This window comes from Procambarus clarkii, chromosome 60 (assembly GCF_040958095.1).
Source record: "Procambarus clarkii isolate CNS0578487 chromosome 60, FALCON_Pclarkii_2.0, whole genome shotgun sequence".
Taxonomy (NCBI): domain Eukaryota; kingdom Metazoa; phylum Arthropoda; class Malacostraca; order Decapoda; family Cambaridae; genus Procambarus; species Procambarus clarkii.
This window is the reverse complement of record NC_091209.1, coordinates 3,955,443-3,976,488: the sequence shown is the minus strand read 5'-3', so window position 1 is coordinate 3,976,488 and position 21,046 is coordinate 3,955,443. Positions and strand designations below refer to the sequence as shown.

Sequence of the window (21,046 nt, the reverse complement as noted above, 5' to 3'; positions counted from 1 at the left end):
CATTTTGAACATTAAAGTAATTATTATATATCATGCCATGAGTCCCAAGAAAGTCAGTGGTAAGGCTCAACATATGAGATCCCATGTAAGAATGACCATAGAGCAGAAACAAGAGATCATTCGTAAATATGAAAATGGTGTGCGGGTAGGTGAACTGGCTAGGCAGTACAACAAATCTCAGTCAACGATATTCACCATACTGGGTAAGAAAAAGGACATTATGAGTGCTAAAGTGGCAAAAGGCGTATCAATAATCAGGAAACATAGAACACAAACACTTGAGGATGTTGAACAGTTATTATTAATCTGGATACACAACAAGGAGTTAGCGGGTGATAGCGTTTTGGAGGCCATCATTTATGAAAAGGCAAGAAAATTGCATGAAGACCTTTTAAAGAAAACCCCTGGAATGAGTGATGCAGAAGTAAAAGAGTTTAAGGCGAGCAGGGGATGGTTTGAGAAATTTAGAAAAAGAAGTGGAATTCATAGTGTTGTGAGGCATAGGGAGGCTGCCAGCTCAAACTAGCGGCTGAAAGAGTCATTGACGAATTTAAAGATTTTGTGCAGAGTGAGGCATACCTACCACAACAAGTGTTTAATTGTGATGAGACAGGGCTCTTCTGGAAAAGATTGCCAAAGAAAACATACATTACCAAGGAGGAGAAGTCATTGCCTGGACTATGCCTATGAAAGACCGGTTTACTCATGTGTTGTGTGGTAATGCAAGTGGGGAAGAAGAGGCAGCTGAGGAAATTTCTTCAGGGGAGGATGTGCCAGTACAGAATGTCTCTTCTTCAATAGTTAAGAAAATGTGTGCAGCATGGGAAGAGTTGCAAACCTTTGCTGAAACGACTCGCCCAAATCAATCTGCAATAGGTCGTTGCCTTAACCTATTCAATGACACTGTGATGCATCATTACAGACAAATGTTAAAATGAAGGGAAAAACAAATGTCTCTTGACAAATTTGTAGTGAGACAAACAAGCACTGAACCACAACCAGGTCCTAGTGGTATTCAGGCAAAACGTAGGAGAGAGAGAGTACCCCAGAGAAAACATCACTGCCTGATGTGATAATGAAAGGGGACTCCCCTTCCAAACAGTAACAACTCTCCTCCTCGCCCCTCATCATCATCTTCCATACGCCATCAAGAACCCTCCATGAAGGTAAGAGAAACTTTGGTACTGTATTGTAGTTAGAAAAAAACATTGTATTCAGTATAAAATGTATTTGTATGTTAATATTTTGGAGGGTGGGGAACGAATTAATTCAATTCCCTTTATTTCTTATGGGAAAAATCGCTTCGACTTATGATCCGTCTCTGGGAATGGATTAGTATCATACGTCGAGGCCCCATTGTACATATAAATGTTGATAATGATATATATAACATGCGTATATAGCGTAATAACAACAGGAACACTGGTTGATCTAAGAATGTGTCACCATATATGAGCTCTATATTTTTTAGAATAGCGATGCTCCACACATTTAACAATATACATTCCATATATTACACACTAGTAAATAATATTACTGCTAACAACTTGATATAAAACCATTCACAGAAACTGAAATAATGATGTAAAAATGTATTTGAGGCAGCCCCCTGCCACACCTGATCAGCTGTTGGCCACTAGGCTGACCTTGGATTTTTGCTCTGTGTATATAAATTCTCAGCACACGATCTTTGTGGTTCATTATGGTGCACAAGAGCATAGAGAGTTGTATACAATGTGTGTATATAGTGTAATAACAGCAAAAACACTGTTTGATTGATCGTAGAATATAATATACATGAAATATTAGCCCCATAATTTTGAGCATAGCTGTGTTCCACGCATTGAAATATATAAATTCCACACTTAAATCATTTTACGGCAAAGAACCAGAAAAGAAATAAATGAGAGACGTCAAAATAGTGAAAAATTACATCCATGGCAACTGCCACCCTCACGGGTGGTGGGGTTGAGTGACCCTGAGCGCAACATCACTCAGCACCCATAATTTGCTGAACCTCTCACCTCCATCACAGCTAAAGTATGTCGCATATAATATTTTTTCTGTGGAGAGCCTCTTTGGCTCCTCGGAGCTATACTGGGCAGATGTGTATATAGGCAATAGGTATTTTTTCCCACGGACCTAGAATGTACTGTGCTGGGCCATGTGTCCGCATTGTTTATTGTGAACTCGCGCAGCTGAGAGCAATGTCTCAGAATATTAGCCAGAGAAAATCAGATTCAGACAAAAATAGATAAATTTATGATTTCAACGGTTCGTGAAAAATCTTCGTCTACAAGCCATGCTGCACCCGCTGGGAATTCAACAAGTCATGCAGCATCCGCTGGCAACAAGTGCCCTACATGCCATGCTGCACCCGCCGATGCAGAATTCCCACCAACAAGTCGTGCAGCCTCAGCCGGCAATGAATGCGCTACAGGCCATGTTGCACCAGCCCATGCTGAATTCCCATCAACAAGTCGTGTAGCCTCCGCCGGCAACGAATGCTCTACAAGTCATGCTGCACCGGCCGATCCTGAATTTGCATCGACAAGTGGTGGAGCATCTGCCGGCAACGAATGCTCTACAAGCTATGTTGCACCCGCCGATGCTAAATTCCCATCGACAAGTCATGGAGCATCTGCTGGCAATGAATGACCTACAAGCCATGTTGCATCCACCGATGCTGAATTCCCATCAACAGGTCGTGGAGCATCCGCTAACGATATAAAATAGGATTGAAAGACACATAAATTAGTGTAAAAAGTGTTGATAGAGTACAGTATTGTAAGTGGTAATGATTATTTAAGTCTTGACAAAAAGAAACTGTACAGTGTAAATATACAGTAGAAATAATTTTCAGTTGTGAATTAGAATTAGAACTCATGTGAATTAGTAGTAAGGCTAGCTGTTGTGTGAAGTGAATGCCTGAAAATAAGTGTACATACTGTATGTACCCTGTATACATTACTGAACAGTATAAAACAAGCGCTGCAGAGGATGACGTAATCTTCACAGCTTCGTAATCTTCAGCTTCATTAAAAGTAAGTTAATTTACCAATTTTATTATAGTATTACAACATACAGTTTTTTTTCAACAAAAGCTACATATTAGTCTCTGCAAATGTATATTCTATCATTAACAGAGAAAAGGTGAACTCAAAATATTTCGTCTTGGCTAACTCTCAGTAACATGGCTCGATTGCCATTGTATGGCCTGGTCGCCACAGTCTGTCATAACATTAAAAATACATTACCTGCACTGTACAGGGTAAAACAAAACACATTTAAATTTTTATTGAGAAAATATTAACAATCACTGATACATGAAATATTTTGCAATACAAAGGAATGAACCAATTTTTTCCCACCCATCTGGACTTGATCAGAGCGTGTTCACACATCATCCATGCTGCAGCCAACAGCTGGCTTAATCGTTGGCATGGCACTAAATTGGAATGCAATTACACAATGAACTTTATTTAATTTTAGTTATACAGTATAAAATATATCTTAGCTGCATGTTGCTTGAAAAATTACCCGACTCGACTTAACTTCGGAAATACCGGAGCTCCAGAAATAACGACCAGGGTACAGCCCCATATAGGCCGTTAAATTGAGTGGATACTGTACAATGGTGGGGGTGTATGTTATGGGGGTAAATGTTTCTGTGTCAGGATGTTACGAGGTGCCGTTATGCTGCAGTTTTTATACTGTGGATGCGTGTTGGAGATTGGTTGTGGCGTTTTGTTTGGCCCTTCCGTGCTTCTTCCTGGAGCTTTCCTTGTTGCAAGGGGGGGGGGGGGTCACGGCCTCGTTTTTCGTGGTCTTCTCTGGGTCACTCATTCCTTCCTCATCAGTGCCTGGCTTGGCTCTTCCATATACATTGGATTCCCTGTACTTACCTAGTTGTACTTCCCTAGTTGTGTTTGCGGGAGTTGAGCTCTGGCTTTTTGGTCCCGCTTCTCACCTGTCAATCACTAATGTGCAGGTTCCTGAGCCTGCAGGATTCTGTCATATCTCTGTTTGATGCTGTGTGTGGTGTCATCCTCCTCCACATCGCTTTTTCGTGTGTTCCGTTTGTCTCCTACTATGACACTCCTATACTTCTTTCCGACGTCTCTTTGGCTCCTTTGGGCTCTCATTCCACCGGTGTCACCTGGTGCATGAGCCCCTGGGGTCCCGTAGTCGGTCTTTCTCTAGCCTCTCAATTTCTTTGAGATTCTTGTGTTGGGACATGTCACACACATCTGTGTGTTGTTGGCGTGGCTTGTTGGGACATGGCAAGCGGCTCTGTGTTGTTGGTCGTGTCCCTTTCATTCCCGTCTGCTACTTGCCTTCTTCGTTCCTCATCTTCCTTCTACGCTCTTGTCCCTGGCCATTGGTGCTGGGGCAGTTCTTCTGGTCTTTTTCTTGTGTTTTTCTATTTTCTCATTTTCTCCTACACATTTTGTGTGTGTTTTGTTTGTGCCTTTTGGCTCTCATATTGCCAGGTTTGGTTTCCTGGTTTCCTGGCTTACCCTGCCTGTTGGCATTTTCACGGTCTCGTGGTGTTCCTTCTCTAGAGTCTCGCATCGGAACCATCGTCTCTGATCTCCTGGCGGGCTTGCTGGTGTTGGGATGTTTTTCTTTACAGTAGACGTTCCATCTCCTCCTTTGCTGGCTTGGATTTTCTGGCTCTGCTGGTTCAGTGGTTGCCCCCGAGATTTTCCCGCGGCTCCGCCTCTTCCTAGGCTCGATTGGCCCGTGGCGGGGCTGGTTCGGTTCTGCCTTGAGTCTCCCACCTTCTGTTGGTGATTGGGTGGCTTCGTTGATGGTGTCCCACCTGCGTGCTTCTTCTTAGTGGCAGTGTGGGTTTTTTTGGCGGTCCTTCCATTTCCTTCTATCCCTTCTTAGGTAGCTGTGTTGTTGGTGTAGTCTTGTCCTTCTCTTGTGGAGGTTCAGGGCCGCCATCTTGCCCCATCCTGTCGCCTCGTTTCGTGCGGTGCTGGTGGAGCCGCTTCAGCTTGCTTTTGGTATTGATGTTACGTCTGTGCCATTTCGCAGGCTGTCTCGTGCGTTGTTTCACCTCCGGCCTGCTCATGCGCCACCCAAGCCTTTCTCATCATTAGACATAGTGCTCTCTTTTTCTCCACGGTTTGTTGTGGCCCCTTCGGTTCAGGATTGTTTCTCGGAGGCTCTTTTTCTGTTGGCATTGGCCTCGAGGAGTTGGGTCTGAGAGCTTCATGTTCTCCTCCAGTGCAGGGGTTTTCTGCTCCTTCGGTCGTGGCGTTAGGTTTGTTCGTCTGCAGCTGTCTCCTTTTCTGGCAAGGGATTTGACTGCTGCTTTCCAGAGGGGTCCTTAGGTTGTTAATGCTTGGTTGGTCGGGGCAGGGGTGCATCATGTTTTGTGTCCGGTTACGGCCCTCCACTGTTATTTGCGCGCCTCGGTCTCTGTGTCCAGGAACTTGCTTTTGGTTGATTCGGTTTCCCTTCTTCCCTGTTCGCGGGTGCGGGTCTCCCAGGTCGTCCACAGAGTTGTTCAGGCAAGCCAGCCTGCGGTTTATGCCCGTGCCCATGACGTTTTCAAGTTCGCGGCTCTTGCTGCTGTTTTTGGCGACATATCCTGGGCTGACATTTGGGAGCAGGGATTTTGGCGGTCGAACAGGGTCCTGGCTCTTCGGTATCTCGTGAACGTTCCTGGGTCTAGTCATCCCTGTGTCGCTTGGGTCGGCAGTTGTGGCCAGTTGTCTCGACTTCAAGTTGAGGGTTGAGCAGCGACCGCCTCCCGGGTAAGTCCCTTTACTTTTCCTCTGTGGGTAGTTAGCTCCGGGGAGCTGACGGAGCTCCCCCCAGAAAACCAGCGTTGATTGTAATGAAATGACATTTTCTGGGTGAGACCCGGAGGCTCCCCGGCATCCCTCCCTCCCCCTGGTCAGCATTTTTTTTCGCGTGTTTTGACATCCAAGCTCAGAACTGAAGGGTGGATAGCCAGGCGGGGGTCTGGGGCTCCCCTTCCCCCTCCCAGGGAGGGGGGAGCTGCAAAGACAGCGGCGCAGCGACATGTGACACCATGATCGTTTGCTCGTTTCTGTTTGGGGAGTTGTATTCACTTGTTCGGCATTTTGTAGCAATTTTCACCTGAATTAGGGGTTTGTTTTGGTGCTCTTACCTTTCTGGATGCCTGACCCGGTCAATGGCAGACATAGAATGCTTCCAACTACACGGGGGTTTCTATAGGCCATTGCTCTCCATGCCTCTCTGAGGGGGGCCAGGTTCTGGCTTGTGGTCCCCGGTAGGCCCACAGAACTCTATACACATGCCTGATGCCAAAGTCTGACATTAGCATATCAGCCTGGATAAGCTCAGGGAGCCTCCGGGTCTCACCCAGAAAATGGCGTTTCATTACATTCAACGCTGGTTTTTTAAAAATGGCGTCTGTTTACAAGAGCCCTGAGGAAGCTTATGTGAACCCTGAGTAGCCGTGGGACTTTTAACCCATAAGTTGCACAACACATCATATGATGGGTTGAGTGACTTGCTATAAAATGCGCATCTCATCATATGATGTACTGGAAAACTATGCAAGATTTAACCACCGTGCTGCTCAGAGTTTATTGTGAAATTCCCCCGGTGCGCAAGAAATAAAGTGTTCCCAAATAGATCTTTTTTCTTCGTAAAATGATAAATTTCCTTCCCTGTACATGTCTTTGTAAAAATAAGTACCAAATTCCACCTACTTTGACTGTGGGGACGTGGACAAGGTGCACTGTGACATCATCGGGGCCTGGTCGCCCGTGGGTGAATCGCCCAGACACGGTCGCGTGGGCCATTCAAGCACCGGGTGTTGCCACAAATATATTTTCAATTATTTGTTTTATGTATTTCCAATGCAGTTTTATTTGTATTTTTTATCGTATATGATGCATATTTGTGTCTTTTACAGTATGTATACAGTAGAACATTCATAATATTCCCTGGAAATGTGATACATGTGTCAGTAATGTGTCCACAATGTTTATTGTCGCAATATTACCTGTTAAAAATTCACTAAAATTACAGTATGTATAGTTTCACACACTATTTATTACACACTATTTATAAATTATGTGTATTTATACACACAATGTATTACACACTCAGTACTTCAGAAGTGAGTAATAATCAACGAAGTAGCCCTTGGTACACAGAGCGACTTCGCTCTCAGGTATAGATAAATTTGCACCAGGTATAGATAAATTTTAGCTTCCTGTTACTTCATTCTGTGCGGTTGTATGTAGCCAAGCTTGTAAAGCATAAGGTAGTATTGAAAAGATTATAGGAAAAGATCAATTTGTAAGGTAGTCTTGAAAAGATCGCTTTGTATGGTCCCACACAGGAAGAGATTCAGCTTACCTCAAAGAGTGTCCGTTAGTTAGGAAGAGATTCAGGTATTCTTGAAAATATCTATGGAAAACACCACCATGGAAGCCGCTAACACTGCTCATCTATGCTATTTGTATCAGATGCATCATCACTGAATGCAGAAAACGATTCATCTATGTATCATCTAAATAAATTGTAGATAGCAGAGGATTGCAAGGGTGACGCTCAGAGCTACGACTGGATACGCTCGCTGTATCGTTATCTTGAGATGATTTTGATGATGAAAATATCGTCCTCATAGGTGCTGTATAACTTTCATCCGACCTTTGTGTTAGGTCTTTATTGCACCTAGCTTAACTAATATTATGACCCTTATGTTCTTCAAACAATAATGTTTGAATTTCACCGACAGAGCATTATCTTTCAACACTGCGTCGGACAGGTGTTTGAGAGCCAGAGGCGCGTGCGCCACCCAAGGTTTCTCATTCAGTACTAACCCAGCCAGCAACCCTAGGGCATTCTGGGAATTTTTTCCAAGATGGCAGCCTCTCACTGGAGGTCCTAAGAGTCCATTTCATACACATTTAGAATTGGTACCGAAAAATCAAAAACAGTTTTCTCGGTTGGCGCAGTTAAGTGGTTAAACGGCCCACAGATACACAGGGTTCACCTCGCTTTCATCAGGGCTCTTGTAAACAGACACCATTAAAAAAAAAATTGTGGGCCAAATTCCCGGGTGTGAGGGCCTCAGTATTGAGTGAGCCACTAAGCCTGACGCATCCAGCATGAGCTCACAGCACTGCTGTTCAGCATGTGACCACAGCATCGCCTAAAAATGCCATAATATACATGTTCATGCTATTATTTAGAGATGATATTATTACAGAAGACCCCTGACTGTGATAAAAATGACCAGGATTTTGATAATAGCAGGATTGTTTTGATAATTAGCGCTGTAGTGGGAGGAGTAATCTTGGTGGAGAGGGAGGTATCATTGTCTGCTGACTCTGTATGACCACCTTTTACTGTCTGGACTCACTATACCAGCTTAGTGGTTCGCTATGGTAAACAAAACATGATACTTACATATAACGTCTGTATATAAAAGCAAAAACAGTATGGTGGGAGGAGAATGGCGGCGAGTCAGGTGAGGTGAGGGAGGGAGGGAGTGACAGCCAGTACCAGGCTGCCACTGGCTGCCACTGCCACTCAGCATACAAACTTAGTGGTTCGTTATGGTGAACACGAATTTAGATACTTATATATAACGTGTATATACAATGTAATAACAGCAAAAGGAGTGTGGGGGAGAAGCCATTTTGGTGATGGGTGTGGCAACATCTGCATGATTTGTCATGTTGGTAGTGGTGGCCACTATGCTCTTTGGGCATTATACCAGCTTAGTTGAACAGTTATGGTGAACAAAACTTGTAGATACTTATATATAACGTCTGTATATAGGGTAATAACACCACAAACAGTATTGTTGGGGTGAAATTTTAATGCGTCTGACCTTGAATGTGTGAGGGAAGCAGCCGCCAGCTGACTGTGTGTAGCGACGTCTCTTAGTGTCTGAACTAACAATATCAACTTAGTTGTACAGTTGTGGTGAACTAAACATGTAAATACTTATATATAACGTCTGTATATAGTAAATAAAAGCAAAAGCAGTATTGTGGAAGGAGATTGTGGGTGAGTCAGGTGGGTTGAGGGAGGAAGTAGCAGCCAGTGGCGGGCTGCCACTGGCTGCTACTGCCACTGCCACTGAGCATGCCAACTTAGTGGTTCGTTATAGTGAACACAAATGTAGATACTTATATATAACATCTGTATATAGTGAATAAAAGCAAAAATAGTATGGTGGGAGGAGAATGTGGGCAAGTGAGGTGTTGAGGGAGTGAGTGGCAGCGAGTGACTGGCTGGTGTGTGGCGGTCACTCCTCGTTGCTTTTTGACTCATAATACAAACTTAGTGGTTTGTTATGGTGAACAAAACATGCAGATACTTATATATAACCTGTGTATATAGTGTAATAACCGACAAAGTATTTGTTTACTGTTTGATGGGCATAATAATTGAATCAACAATATGCACACCATATTTTTGAGTACAGCGATGATTCACTCATTTTATTATATAAATATATAAGACTACACATTATTGAATAATATTACAGCAAAAAAAAAACAATGAAAAATCAGTCAGAGACATTGAAATAATTAGGTAATTATATCTTTGTGGCCACTCCTGCCTGACAGCTGGGAGCAACAGACCGTCTGGGACGCACGCTGAGTCAGCGCCTGGTTTTTTGCCAGACTTCCCCGCCCTATGGCGGGCAGTATATCCCACTTATGATTTTATTATTTTTCCCATGATCAGAGAAAACAAATTAACAGGTTTAGAAGATTTTTTTTTTATGCGCCTGTGGGTGACAAATGCTAATTAGACCTGAGCAACACGAGGGTTAAACCGCGCAATACATATATAGATGATTTCAGTAACAATCTTCTTAAGGTTATCTTAAGATGATTTCGGGGCTTTTAGTGTCCCCGCGGCCCGGTCCTCGACCAGGCCTCCACCCCCAGGAAGCAGCCCGTGACAGCTGACTAACACCCAGGTACCTAATTTACTGGTAGGTAACAGGGGCATAGGGTGAAAGAAACTCTGCCCATTGTTTCTCGCCGGCGCCTGGGATTGAACCCAGGACCACAGGATCACAAGTCCCGCGTGCTGTCCGCTCGGCCGACCGGCTCCCTCGAAACAAAACCGAAACCTCGCAATACTTTTTTTTTTGCGCCTGTGGGTGACAAATGCTAATTAGCCCTGAGCAACACAAGGGTTAAAATCTTGCGTGGTGCTCCAAAACATCATATAATGTCGTGCGCAATTTATTGTCAGTTACTCAAGACATCATATTATGTTTTACACAGTTTAAGGGTTTAGGATATTAAGTAGTTACTCTATTCCAATATGTTTTACAGAAAGAGTCTTTTGAACATAATACATTTTTATAACTAAAGTTTTATTTTATTTACAGTATCAGCTGTATGGGGAGCAGGTGGTACGTGCCTGTGTGGAAAATGGTGCAAATCATGTAGACATCTCTGGTGAACCACAGGTAATATCTGATAAAATATTAGTAATCCTCTTTGTTTAGCAAGGGGTGAACCTAAGCACAGTGCCATAAGTGCCATAAGCATACAGATATAGAATGCCATAAGCCGTGCATACTTTTAGGATAATCACTATCTACCAGGTTTTGAATGACTAGGCCAACTGAAACAAATATATTTGCAAGTGATCTTGTTCTAACTGTTAGGAGGACAGGAACTTTGTGGAGAGGTTGCTATAGCATACAGAATCCCTTCAAATCACAAACTTTATTCCAAGCAAATCTTTTAGACTCAAAAGCTGCCAAGATCATTCTGTTCATCATTATGAACAGAATGATCTTGGCAGCTTTTGAGTCTAAAAGATTTGCTTGGAATAAAGTTTGTGATTTGAAGGGATTCTGTATAGCATCCAGAGGAGCATGCCACCTGATGCCATAGCTTGTGTACGCCAAGGTCGAAGGAGGTAGGCCGTGCTACTCAATGCCAGGAACTTGTTCAAACTTAATCTCTTAAAAAGACTGCTTTCAACCTTAGTGCAGTGTCTTACATGCTTTGTATTGCTTCATAGGTGTAGTTACAGAATGAGAGCTACGCTTGTGATGTCCCGTCTTCTCAGTACTCTTTGTTGTTTAACGCTTTAAAACGACTGATAGTTTAGGCCTCCACCACCTTCTCACTTAACTTGTTCCAATCGTCTACCACTCTGTTTGCAAAAGAAAACTTTCTAACATTTTACAGCACCATTGTTTCCTTAGCTAAATCTGTGTCTTCTTGTTCGTGAAGTTGCTGGTTTCAGGAATTCCTCTGTCAGTTTGGTCGATTCGTGTTAGTATTTTTTAAGTGGTGATGATATCACCTCTTTTACCTCTATCTTCTAGTTTTAGCATGTTTAACTCTAGTTCATAGAGAGCTCTAATCTCTCTTTGTAACTCTTGTTTTTCAGTTCTGGAAGCCATTTTGCAGCATGTCGTTACACCTTTTCCAGTTTATTTATATGTATATGTGCTTCTTGCGATTTGGGTTCCATGCAACTGCTGCATATTCCAATTTTAGTCTCTCAAAAGTCATGAACAGTTTCTTTAGTATTTCACTGTCCATATAATTAAAAGCAAGTCTGAAGTTGGAAAGCGACACATACGATCCTCTCACAATGTTCTTTGTGTTCCTCTGGTGACAGTTTACAATTAAAAACCATCTCTAGGTCTCGTTCTTTATTAGTTCTGTAATTGCTTTCTACATAATTTGTAAGTTGTGTGTGGTGTTTATTCGGCAATTCCATATTTCATAACTTGGCATTTATTCACAATGAATTTCATTTGACACTCCAAGCACTTATTTTATCTAGGTTGATTTGAAGGGCATTACAATCGTCTGAGTTTCCTATCTTCCCCAGTATCTTAGCATCATCCGTAAACATGTTCATATAATTCTGTATTCCTTTTTGTAGATCATTTATGTAGACAATAACTATTACTGGTGCAAGAACTCCTCCAGTCAGATACATTGTCTCAGATTACTGCCCTCATCTGTCTGTCAGTTAGAGCATTTTTCATCCATGTCAGAAGCCGCCCTGTCAACCCTCCCTGTCAACCGGTGGCTGAGTGGACAGAACACTGTACATGTGATTCTGTGGTCCCGGGTTCAATCCCGGGCGCCGGCGAGAAACGGTGGGCACAGTTTCTTTCACCATAATGCCCCGGTTACCTAGCAGTAAATAGGTACCTGGGAGTTAGTCAGCTGTCACGGGCTGCTTCCTGGGGGTGGAGGCCTGGTCAAAGACTGGGCCGTGGGGACACTAAGCCCCGAAAATCATCTCAAGATAATCTCAAGATAACCCTCCAGCATGTTCTAGTTTCCAAAACAATCTGTGTAGGGACTCTGTCAAAAGTCGTTTTTAGGTCCAAATAGACACAGTCAACCCAACCATTTCTTTCCTGTAGTATCTCTGTGGCTCTGTCATAAAAACTAAGTATATTTGTTAAAAAGGATCTTCCTGTTCGAAAACCATACTGTCTTTCCATTATTATGTCATTACTCTCTAGGTGTTCAACCCATTGGGTTTAACTATTGTTTCTAGTGTTTTAACTACCACGCTTGTTAATGATATGGGTCTATAATTTAGAAGTTCCTCTTGACTCCCATTTTTATGGATTGGTACTGTGTTTGCCTTTTTCCATATATCTGCTAAAATTCATGTGCACAAGGATGTCTAGAATATTAATTGGATTGGGATGCTCTGATCGTTTGCACATTCTCGCAGCACGCAAGGTGAAACTCCAGCCGGTCCATCTGCTTTATTTCTTCCTAGCCCCTTGAATAATTTTTCAACTTCATCTTGGGAAACCTCTATGTATTCTATGGCGTGCTCTAGAATTGGTATTTGGTCTGGGTCTCTGAAATCCTCATTTTGTACAAACACACTGGAATTGTTCATTTAGCATTTCACACATTTCTTTTTAATTCTCGGTAATCCTGTTCCCCGTTCTCAATCTCTGGATTTTATCTTTTACATGCAGCTTGAGCTTAATGAATTTATAGGAAAGGCCTGATTCTGTTTTACATTTGTCTGCTACACCTTTCTCAAAGTTCGTTTCTGCCTCTCTCCTCACTGCTGAGTAATTGTTTCTTGCGTGCTTGTAATGTTGGTATGTTTGCTTGTTAGGCTTCTTCTTGTATTGAACCCATTTTTCTGGGGGGAACCCCGTCGGCTCCCTGGAGCTATCCCAGGCTCATATGCTAATGTCAGACTTTGGCATCAGACATGTGTATGGAGTTCTTAGGCCTACCGGGGACCACGGCCAGAACCGGGCCCCCTCAGAGAGGCAAGGGGAGCAATGGCCTATAGAAGCCCCCGTGTGGTTGGAAGCATTCTATGTCTGCCATCGACCGGAACAGGCACCCAGAAAGGTAAGCGCCTCAAAACAAACCCCTATTCTGGTTAAAATTGCTACCAAAAGCCAAACTAGTGGATAGAACTCCCAACTGAAAACAAGCAAACTAGTGTGACGTCACACACCGCCGCACCGCTGTCTGCGCAGCTCCCCCCTCCCCCGGGAGGGGGAAGGGGGAGCCCCAGACCCCCCACGCCGGCTACCCACACCTCAGTTCTTGAGCCTGATGCTATAGGCGATGGTCGTGTGCTCTGGCTCCGGTGTCGCTACTGCACTGTGCTTTGCATGTGGTGTTGGTTTTGTGGGTGCGAGAGCCAGGAGTTATCTTCAGTACTCGGGCTGCATGCACCTTGAGCTGCCTTCCCTAGGTGCCCTGTAAGTACTGCCCTTGGGGCCACCTTCCACAGGCTCCTCGGGGTCTGCCTCTGCTAGTCCGTTTTACCTTTCGGTTTTTCGACCGCCTGTTGGGCTCTTGGGTGTTCTGTTCTCCCTTGTTACCGGCAGGTAAGGTGCAGTTTGCACTGGTAGGGGCGCAAGGTGCTGCTCAGCTTGTATTCCCGACATCGCGGCCGGCTCTGTTCCTTGGGGTTCGCTGTCCTCTTGCGGGGTTTTGTTTTTCTTTTTGTTTTTGCCTGGTGGGGGGTTCTGTCATTTTATTCAGTTTGTTTTTGCCCTTCCACTGTTCTCCTCGGTGGCGCCCCCTGCTAGGTCCCCGTGAGTGTACACGTCCCTGGGGTTCAGCTATAGAAGTTTGCTTGGTAGTTTTGGGCGCCAGTTTGCAGCACCCTGCCTGGGACTACCTGAGCGCGAGTCCTCTTAAAGTAAACGCTCAGGACCCTGGGAATCCCCTAGGGGGCGCGTGGGTCCGATGGATGTGACCCCGGAGTCCCCACTCGCTGTGTGCGAGTTTGAGGGTTGCTCGGTCCCCTTGTCTCAGGGTGACCCTCATTGTTTTTGCCTCTGCCACGCTGCCTGTTGGGTCGGTGATACTTTCGACCCTGGGTCCTGTGAGTGTTGCTGCTTGCTTGTGACTCAATTTACCCAATCCTTTGATGATTCTATTTGGGTACAGGCGGCGCGTGCGTTGCAGTCTAGGTTTCGTCTGTTGCAACGCGCTCGGTTGGTTGCTCACCAGGATGCCCCAGGGCTGCCCCGCTTTGCTTTTCGAGACCCGGACTTGGGGGTGGGGGTCGCTTCGATCCTGGTTCAGTCCGCACCTCCTCGTCCTTCCCCTTCTGTTCGTTCTGGTCCCCCCCCTTCCCTGCTTCCGACCCCGAAGCGTCTGAGGGTTTCGGGGTCGGAGCAGGGGTTACTTGATCTCGAGACTCGGGCAGCTTCGTGGGGTGCCCCTTCCGGGGGGGGGGTGGCAGAGGCATTCGAGTCTTGTCTCCCGGCTGAAGCTTCTGGGTCTGACCAGTGGGCCCCCCTTCCTCCAGCTTTTCCGGCTGGTCTGTCCTTGTCTTGTGGGGTCGGGGCTTGGGGAGAGGACTCGGCCTTGGGTCCTGTGGTGAAGGACCTCGAGGCTGGGGAGGGGCTGACTTGGGGGCCTTGGGCCCCGCTGGACCCCGCCTGGGTTTTTCTTCCCTCTGAGCGGGGCTTATTGTTACAAGGAGTGGGGTTTTCTTTTCCCCCCTCTGCGTACGAGTTGGATTTGGTGTCGGCCCCTCCCCGGGTTCGGTTCCGTATTCCCCCGTGTACGTCGGTTCCGTCCTTCCGGAGGTTTTCGGCTTATCGCATCCAACCTGGTGTGGTGCGAGCGGCCTTTGCAGCTTACCTCCTGCGTGACCCGGATTATGCCTCGGAAATGGATCCTTCCGCATTCAGGTTTGGGACTTCGTTTCTTTCTGGCTCCGTTACGAGGTTCCGGAGTCGTCCTGGCTAGCAGACTGCCCCTTATTTGTTCTGGATTCCTGGCATTCCTTCTGTCGTTCCCGCACGCTGGAGTGGCGGGAAGCTTCCACGGTGCTTCAGGTTTTCCTGGGGGGCGAGCTTGAATACCTGAATGAGTGCTTGTTTGCCCCTGCCCTTCCCCGCGATGTGGGCGTTATTCAGCTCCATGTGCAGGTTCCCTCCCTTTCGGCGGCACTCGTTGCAGAGGACTTGAGCGCCCGGGGCCTTTTGGCTTCGGCCTTGAGGTTCTTTTCCCTCCTGGAGCTGTCTTCGGATTGGCTCGTGGAGGATGTAAGGACGCTTGGATCCGTCCCGGGGTCCGGCACCTTGTCCTCGGCTGCGCGTTCGTCGGCTGCCTTGTTGAAGCTGTTCACGCCGATTTTGCGGGATGCGGTTTCCCTGTTTTATGGTTCCCGTCTCGCGTGTCGGCAGGCGGTGCTGGGTTCCTCCGTGGAATCTGCTTGGGCTCTGGCTCTTAGGCGTTCTTCACCTTTTTGTCCTCTTCTGTTTGAGGAGTCGGCCGTGGCCCAGTTTATTCAGGCTGCGTCGGCTGCTTGTCGTCCGATGTTGGACTTGTTGATTTTCCGGGGGTCCCGTTGTGGGTCTTCCCGGAAAGGTCGTGCCAGGGCTCGGGGTTCCTCTCGTCGTGGTAGGCCTCTGGTGTCAGGTTCGGGGTTGGCTCCTCCTGCGGACCCTCCTTCGTCTGGTCGGCGCGGTGTTCGCGCTGTGCGGGGTTCTGGGTCTCGTAAGGGTCGTCGGTCCTTTCACGGTTTGCCTCCTTCGACGGGGCGATGGGGGGGGCGGCTTGCACTGTTCGCTCGCGCCTGGTCCCACGATTCGTGGGCCTTTCGGGTCGTGTCTCGCGACCTGCGGTGGCGTTGGGTGGCCCCTCCCCCCTTTGGGGGGTCGGGGCAGGCAGGGCAGGTTTCTTTCCCTGCGCTCTGTCGAGTCGTCTTGGAGTGGGTACGCTTGGGCGTCGTCGAAACGACGTCGTCCCTCAGATGGGTTTCCCGTCTGTTTCCGGTTCCGAAACGGGACTGTGCGGACCTGCGGTTCATTCTGGACTTGTCCCATCTGAACCCCTGGGTTCATTGCCCCTCCTTTCGGATGACTACGCTGTCTCAGGTTCGGCTCCTTTTGGAGCCGGGAGCTTGGATGGTGTCCCTGGACCTCCGGGATGCTTATTGGCATGTCCCGATTCATCCACGGTTCAGGGACTGGCTCGGTTTTGTTGTGGGGCGTCTGAGTTACCGCTTTCGTTGTCTCCCGTTTGGGTTGAACCTGGCACCTCGTGTGTTCACGCGCCTGACACGGGTTGTGGTGGCTCGTTTGCGTCTCCTAGGTGTTCGGGTGTTGGCCTACCTCGACGACTGGCTGGTTTGGGCTCCCAGCCAGTCAGCTTGCTTGCTAGCCAGGGATTTGGTTCTTTCCCAGCTCGCAGAGTTCGGGTTCTTGGTGAACTGGAGGAAGTCCCATCTGGTTCCCTCTCAGGTTCGGACTTGGCTGGGTCTCGTTTGAGGCTCGAACCGCCTCCTTGTCTCTCCCTCTGGAGTCTCTCATGCGGCTGCGGTCCCGCCTTCGTCTGTTTCTGGAGGGCCCTCGGGTCACCCGGCGGTTGCTCGAGGGGCTGTGCGGGAGCCTGAACTTCGCGATGATGGTCTACCCGCTGGGTCGGGTTTGGCTTCGACGGCTGTTCTGGTTCCTTCGGGGTTTCCCCTTCCGCCTCTCTCGCGATCGCAGAGTTCGACTCCCGGGGGCATTGCGTCGGTTGCTGCGTCACCGGCTTCCTCTTCGAGTTTTTCGGGGTTCAGTGCCTTGGCGCCTACCCGAGCCCTCGCTCGATATGTACACGGATGCATCGTCTCTCAGCTGGGGTTTTGTGATCAGTGCTCACCAGGCCGGCCAGGGGCGTTGAGATCCGTCCTTCCGTTGAGCTCACAGCACGGTGCGGGAGTTCGTGGCAGTGTGGTTTGCTCTGGGGAGGATTCGGGTGGCCCGCGGATCGACGATTCGGCTCTATTCGGACTGCTCTCCGGTGGGTCATTACCTGAACCGCGGGGGTTCGATGCAGTCCTTGTCTCTTTGGGGTTGGTCGATTCGGGTGACTCGTCTGCTGAGTTCTCGGGGTTTGGCTCTCCTGGCGGTTCACGTACGGGGCGTGTCCAACGTCTTGGCCGACGCTCTGTCTCACTTCGTTCCCCTCTCCACGGAGTGGACGGTCGACGACGAGTCCTTCCGTTAGCTTTGCCAGACGTTCGGGCGCCCCAAGGTGGACCTCTTCGCGTCGGCGTGGTCGCGGCGTCTTCCTGTTTATGCGGCGCCCTTCCCCGATTGCGAGGCCGTTGGGGTCGATGCCTTTCGGCTAGACTGGTCTAGGTGGGGGTTCCTGTACCTCTTTCCCCCGGTTTGGCTGTTGCTCCAGGTCCTGACTCGCTTAGAGACTTACCAGGGGAGAGTTGTCCTTCTGGCTCCTTGGTGGTGGGCCCAGCCTTGGTTTCAGGCGCTGGTTGCTCGGTGTCTGAACCCGAGGGTTTTCCCGCGGCTCCGCCTCTTTCAGCAGATCGGGCCGGTACATCACGTGGCTGATTCGATCTTCTCCTCGAGTCTTCGAGTATGGTTTTTTGACTCGAGTCTATCATCATCTCTATGGTGATCAGGTGGCCTCCTTGTTGGTGTCCCACCTAAGGGCTTCTTCTCGGCGGCAGTATGAAGTTTCCTGGCGGTCCTTCCGTTTCTTTTTGCGTCTTCGTCTTGTTAGTTCCTTGTCTGTTCAGGTGGTCTTGTCCTTCCTCTCGTGGTTGTTTCAGGACCGTCATCTTATGCCTAACACTGTCGCTTCGTATCGTGCAGCGCTGGCGGAGCCGCTTCAGCTTGCTTTCGGTATCAATGTTACGTCTGCGCCGTTTCGCAAGCTGTCTCGTGCATTGTTTCACCTCCGGCTTGCTCATGCGTCGCCTGAGCCGTCCTGGTCTTTGGACAGAGTGCTCGCTTTCCTTTTGTCTCCTCGTTTCGTTGTGGCCCCTTCGGTCCAGGATTGTTTTTCCAAGGCACTTTTCTTGTTGGCTTTGGCCTCTGGGGGTCGGGTAGGGGAGCTTCATGCTCTTCTCCGGCGCAGGGGTTTCTGCTCTTTTGGTCGTGATGATTGTTTTGTTCGTTTGCAGCCGTCTCCTTCTTTTCTGGCAAAGAATGAGACTGCTGCGTTCCGGAGGGGTCCATGGGTGGTTGATGCTTGGTTGGTTAGGCAGGGGGTGCATCATGTTTTGTGTCCGGTTGCGGCGCTTCGCTGTTATTTGCGCGCCACGGCTTCTGTGTCCGGGGACGCGCTGTGGGTTGATCCGGTTTCCCTTCTTCCCTGTTCGCGGGTTCGGGTCTCCCAGGTCGTCCGCAGGGTTATTAAGTCTAGCCAGCCTGCTGTCTATCCCCGTGCCTGTGATGTTCGTAAGTTCGGCTCTTGCTGCCGTCTTTGGGAATATGTCTTGGTCCGATATTCGGGCGCGGGGATTTTGGCGGTCAAACAGGGTCCTGGCTGCTCGTTACGTTGTGAATGTCCCTGGGCCCCGTCGTGCCTGTGTTGCTTTGAGTCGGCGGTTGCAGCCAGTTATCTCGGCTTCGAGTTGAGGAGTGAGCGACGACCGCCTCCCGGGTAAGTCCCTCTTTTTCCGTCTGTGGGTAGTTAGCTCCGGGGAGCCGACGGGGCTCCCCCCAGAAAACCAGCGTTGAATGTAATGAAACGCCATTTTCTGGGTAACACACCGCACACACTAGTTTGCTTGTTTTCGGTTGGGGAGTTCTATCCACTAGTTCGGCTTTTGGTAGCAATTTTAACCAGAATAGGGGTTTGTTTTGAGGTGCTTACCTTTCTGGGTGCCTGTTCCGGTCGATGGCAGACATAGAATGCTTCCAACCACACGGGGGCTTCTATAGGCCATTGCTCCCCTTGCCTCTCTGAGGGGGCCCGGTTCTGGCCGTGGTCCCCGGTAGGCCTAAGAACTCCATACACATAACTGATGCCAAAGTCTGACATTAGCATATCAGCCTGGGATAGCTCCGGGGAGCCTCCGGGACTAACCCAGAAAATGGCGTTTCATTACATTCAACGCTGGTTTTCTTTTCTTTTTCTCTATGGCCCCTCTCACAATTTCTGCTGAACCAATCCTATTTTCTGGTCCTGCATCTATGTTTTGGTAATTACCTAAGTGTAGTTACAGGATGAGAGCTACGCTTGTGGTGTCCCGTCTTCCCAGCACTGATTGTCATATAATGCTTTGAGATTACTGAGGGTATTGGCCTCCACCACCTTCTCACCTAACTTGTTCCAACTGTCTACCACTATGTTTGGGAAAGGAAATTTTCTTGTATTTCTTTGGCATCTTTGTTTAGTTAGTTTTAATCTATGACCTCTTGTTCTTGAAGTTCCAGGTCTCAGGAATTCTGCCCTATCAATTTTATTGATTCCTGTTACTATTTTGTATGTAGTGATCATATCGCCTCTCTTTCTTCTATCTTCCAGTTTTGGCATATATATAATGTCTCTAACCTCTCCTCGTAGCTCTTGTCCTTGAGTTCTGGGAGCCACTTGGTTGCATGTCTTTGCACCCTTTCCAGTTTGTTGGTATGAATGTTTGTGTGCCTTCATCATATATTTCACAAAATTTGACATACATCTCATTTATACCAGAACCCAGGAAACAACAACCTTGGTTCAGCCCCATATAGGCTGTTAAATCGAGAGGATTCTGTCATATTTATGCTATGAACCTGTCAATTTTTCCTCTAATTTTTTTTCTATTTTCCTCCATTTCTTGTTGACAAACTTACACGATAACCGACTGTTTCTCATCCCCAAGGAGTTCGGAAACCAAGTAGTGCTCTGTAGCAGGATTGTGGTGAGAATTAGCGATGTGAATTAGCGGTGGGAGAAGTGCTGTTGGTGAGGGAAGGAGGGAGAAGTGGCGTCGGATGCTGGCTGGTGTGAACTCGCCTAGTTGTGCTTGCGGGGGTTGAACTCTGGCTCTTTGGTCTTGTGGCAACATGTTGTTGTCTGGAATCATCATACCAACTTAGTGGTTCACGATGGTGAACACATATGTAGATACTTATATATAATGTGCGTATAGAGTGTAATAACTGCAAAAGGCTTATGTTGGGAGGAGCCATTTAGATGAGGGAGTGCGTGAGGCTGTCGTCTGCTGTGTGACTTGTTATGCAGTTGCCACTACACCGTTTGTACACTATACCAGCTTAGTTTTTCAGTTATGGTGAATAAAACATGTAGATAGTTATATATAATGTGTGTATAGTGTAACAACACCACAAACAGTATTGTGGGAGGAGTAATTTTGGCGAGTTAGGTGTTGGAGTGAGGAAGGGCTTGTTGGGTGTGGCAGCCCACTCTTGTTTTTTGAGCTCATCATGCCAACTTAGTGGTTCACAATGGTGAACACATATGTAGTTGGTATATACAATGTGTGTATATAGTGTAATAACAGCAAAAACAGTTTGATTGCACCCAATTGCCAATTATATTACGGCCACAATGGGTCTCAACCAGGTTCTTTGTTGGTGGAACTAAGGATCTGGTATCCGGCCCCAAGTTAGTCGTGGCTTTCAAGGAGTGAGCTCGGTAATGCAAGTAAAACACAAAGGAGGGGGGGTTTCATTGAATACGACACTTCATCAATTATCAATCTATTCACATACAATCACTTTCCCATCACCTTATATATAATCCTAAAAGAAGTATTACTACACTTAATATATACGCAAGTGTCTCTCTCATGGGACACTAAGTGCTCCTCGATGCTCAAT

The 21,046-nt window shown here is 47.4% G+C and overlaps 1 protein-coding gene across 4 annotated transcripts in view; it reads left to right on the top strand.

Moving 5' to 3' along the window:
- LOC123766697 (saccharopine dehydrogenase-like oxidoreductase) overlaps nucleotides 1–21,046 on the top strand; it is a 356,813-nt gene that overhangs the window by 35,261 nt on the left and 300,506 nt on the right. For all 4 annotated transcript variants that reach the window (XM_069307404.1, XM_069307405.1, XM_069307406.1 and 1 more), the window contains one exon: nucleotides 10,382–10,462. In XM_069307404.1, coding sequence (XP_069163505.1) covers nucleotides 10,382–10,462 — 81 coding nt within the window. The remainder of the gene's footprint in view (nucleotides 1–10,381; nucleotides 10,463–21,046) is intronic.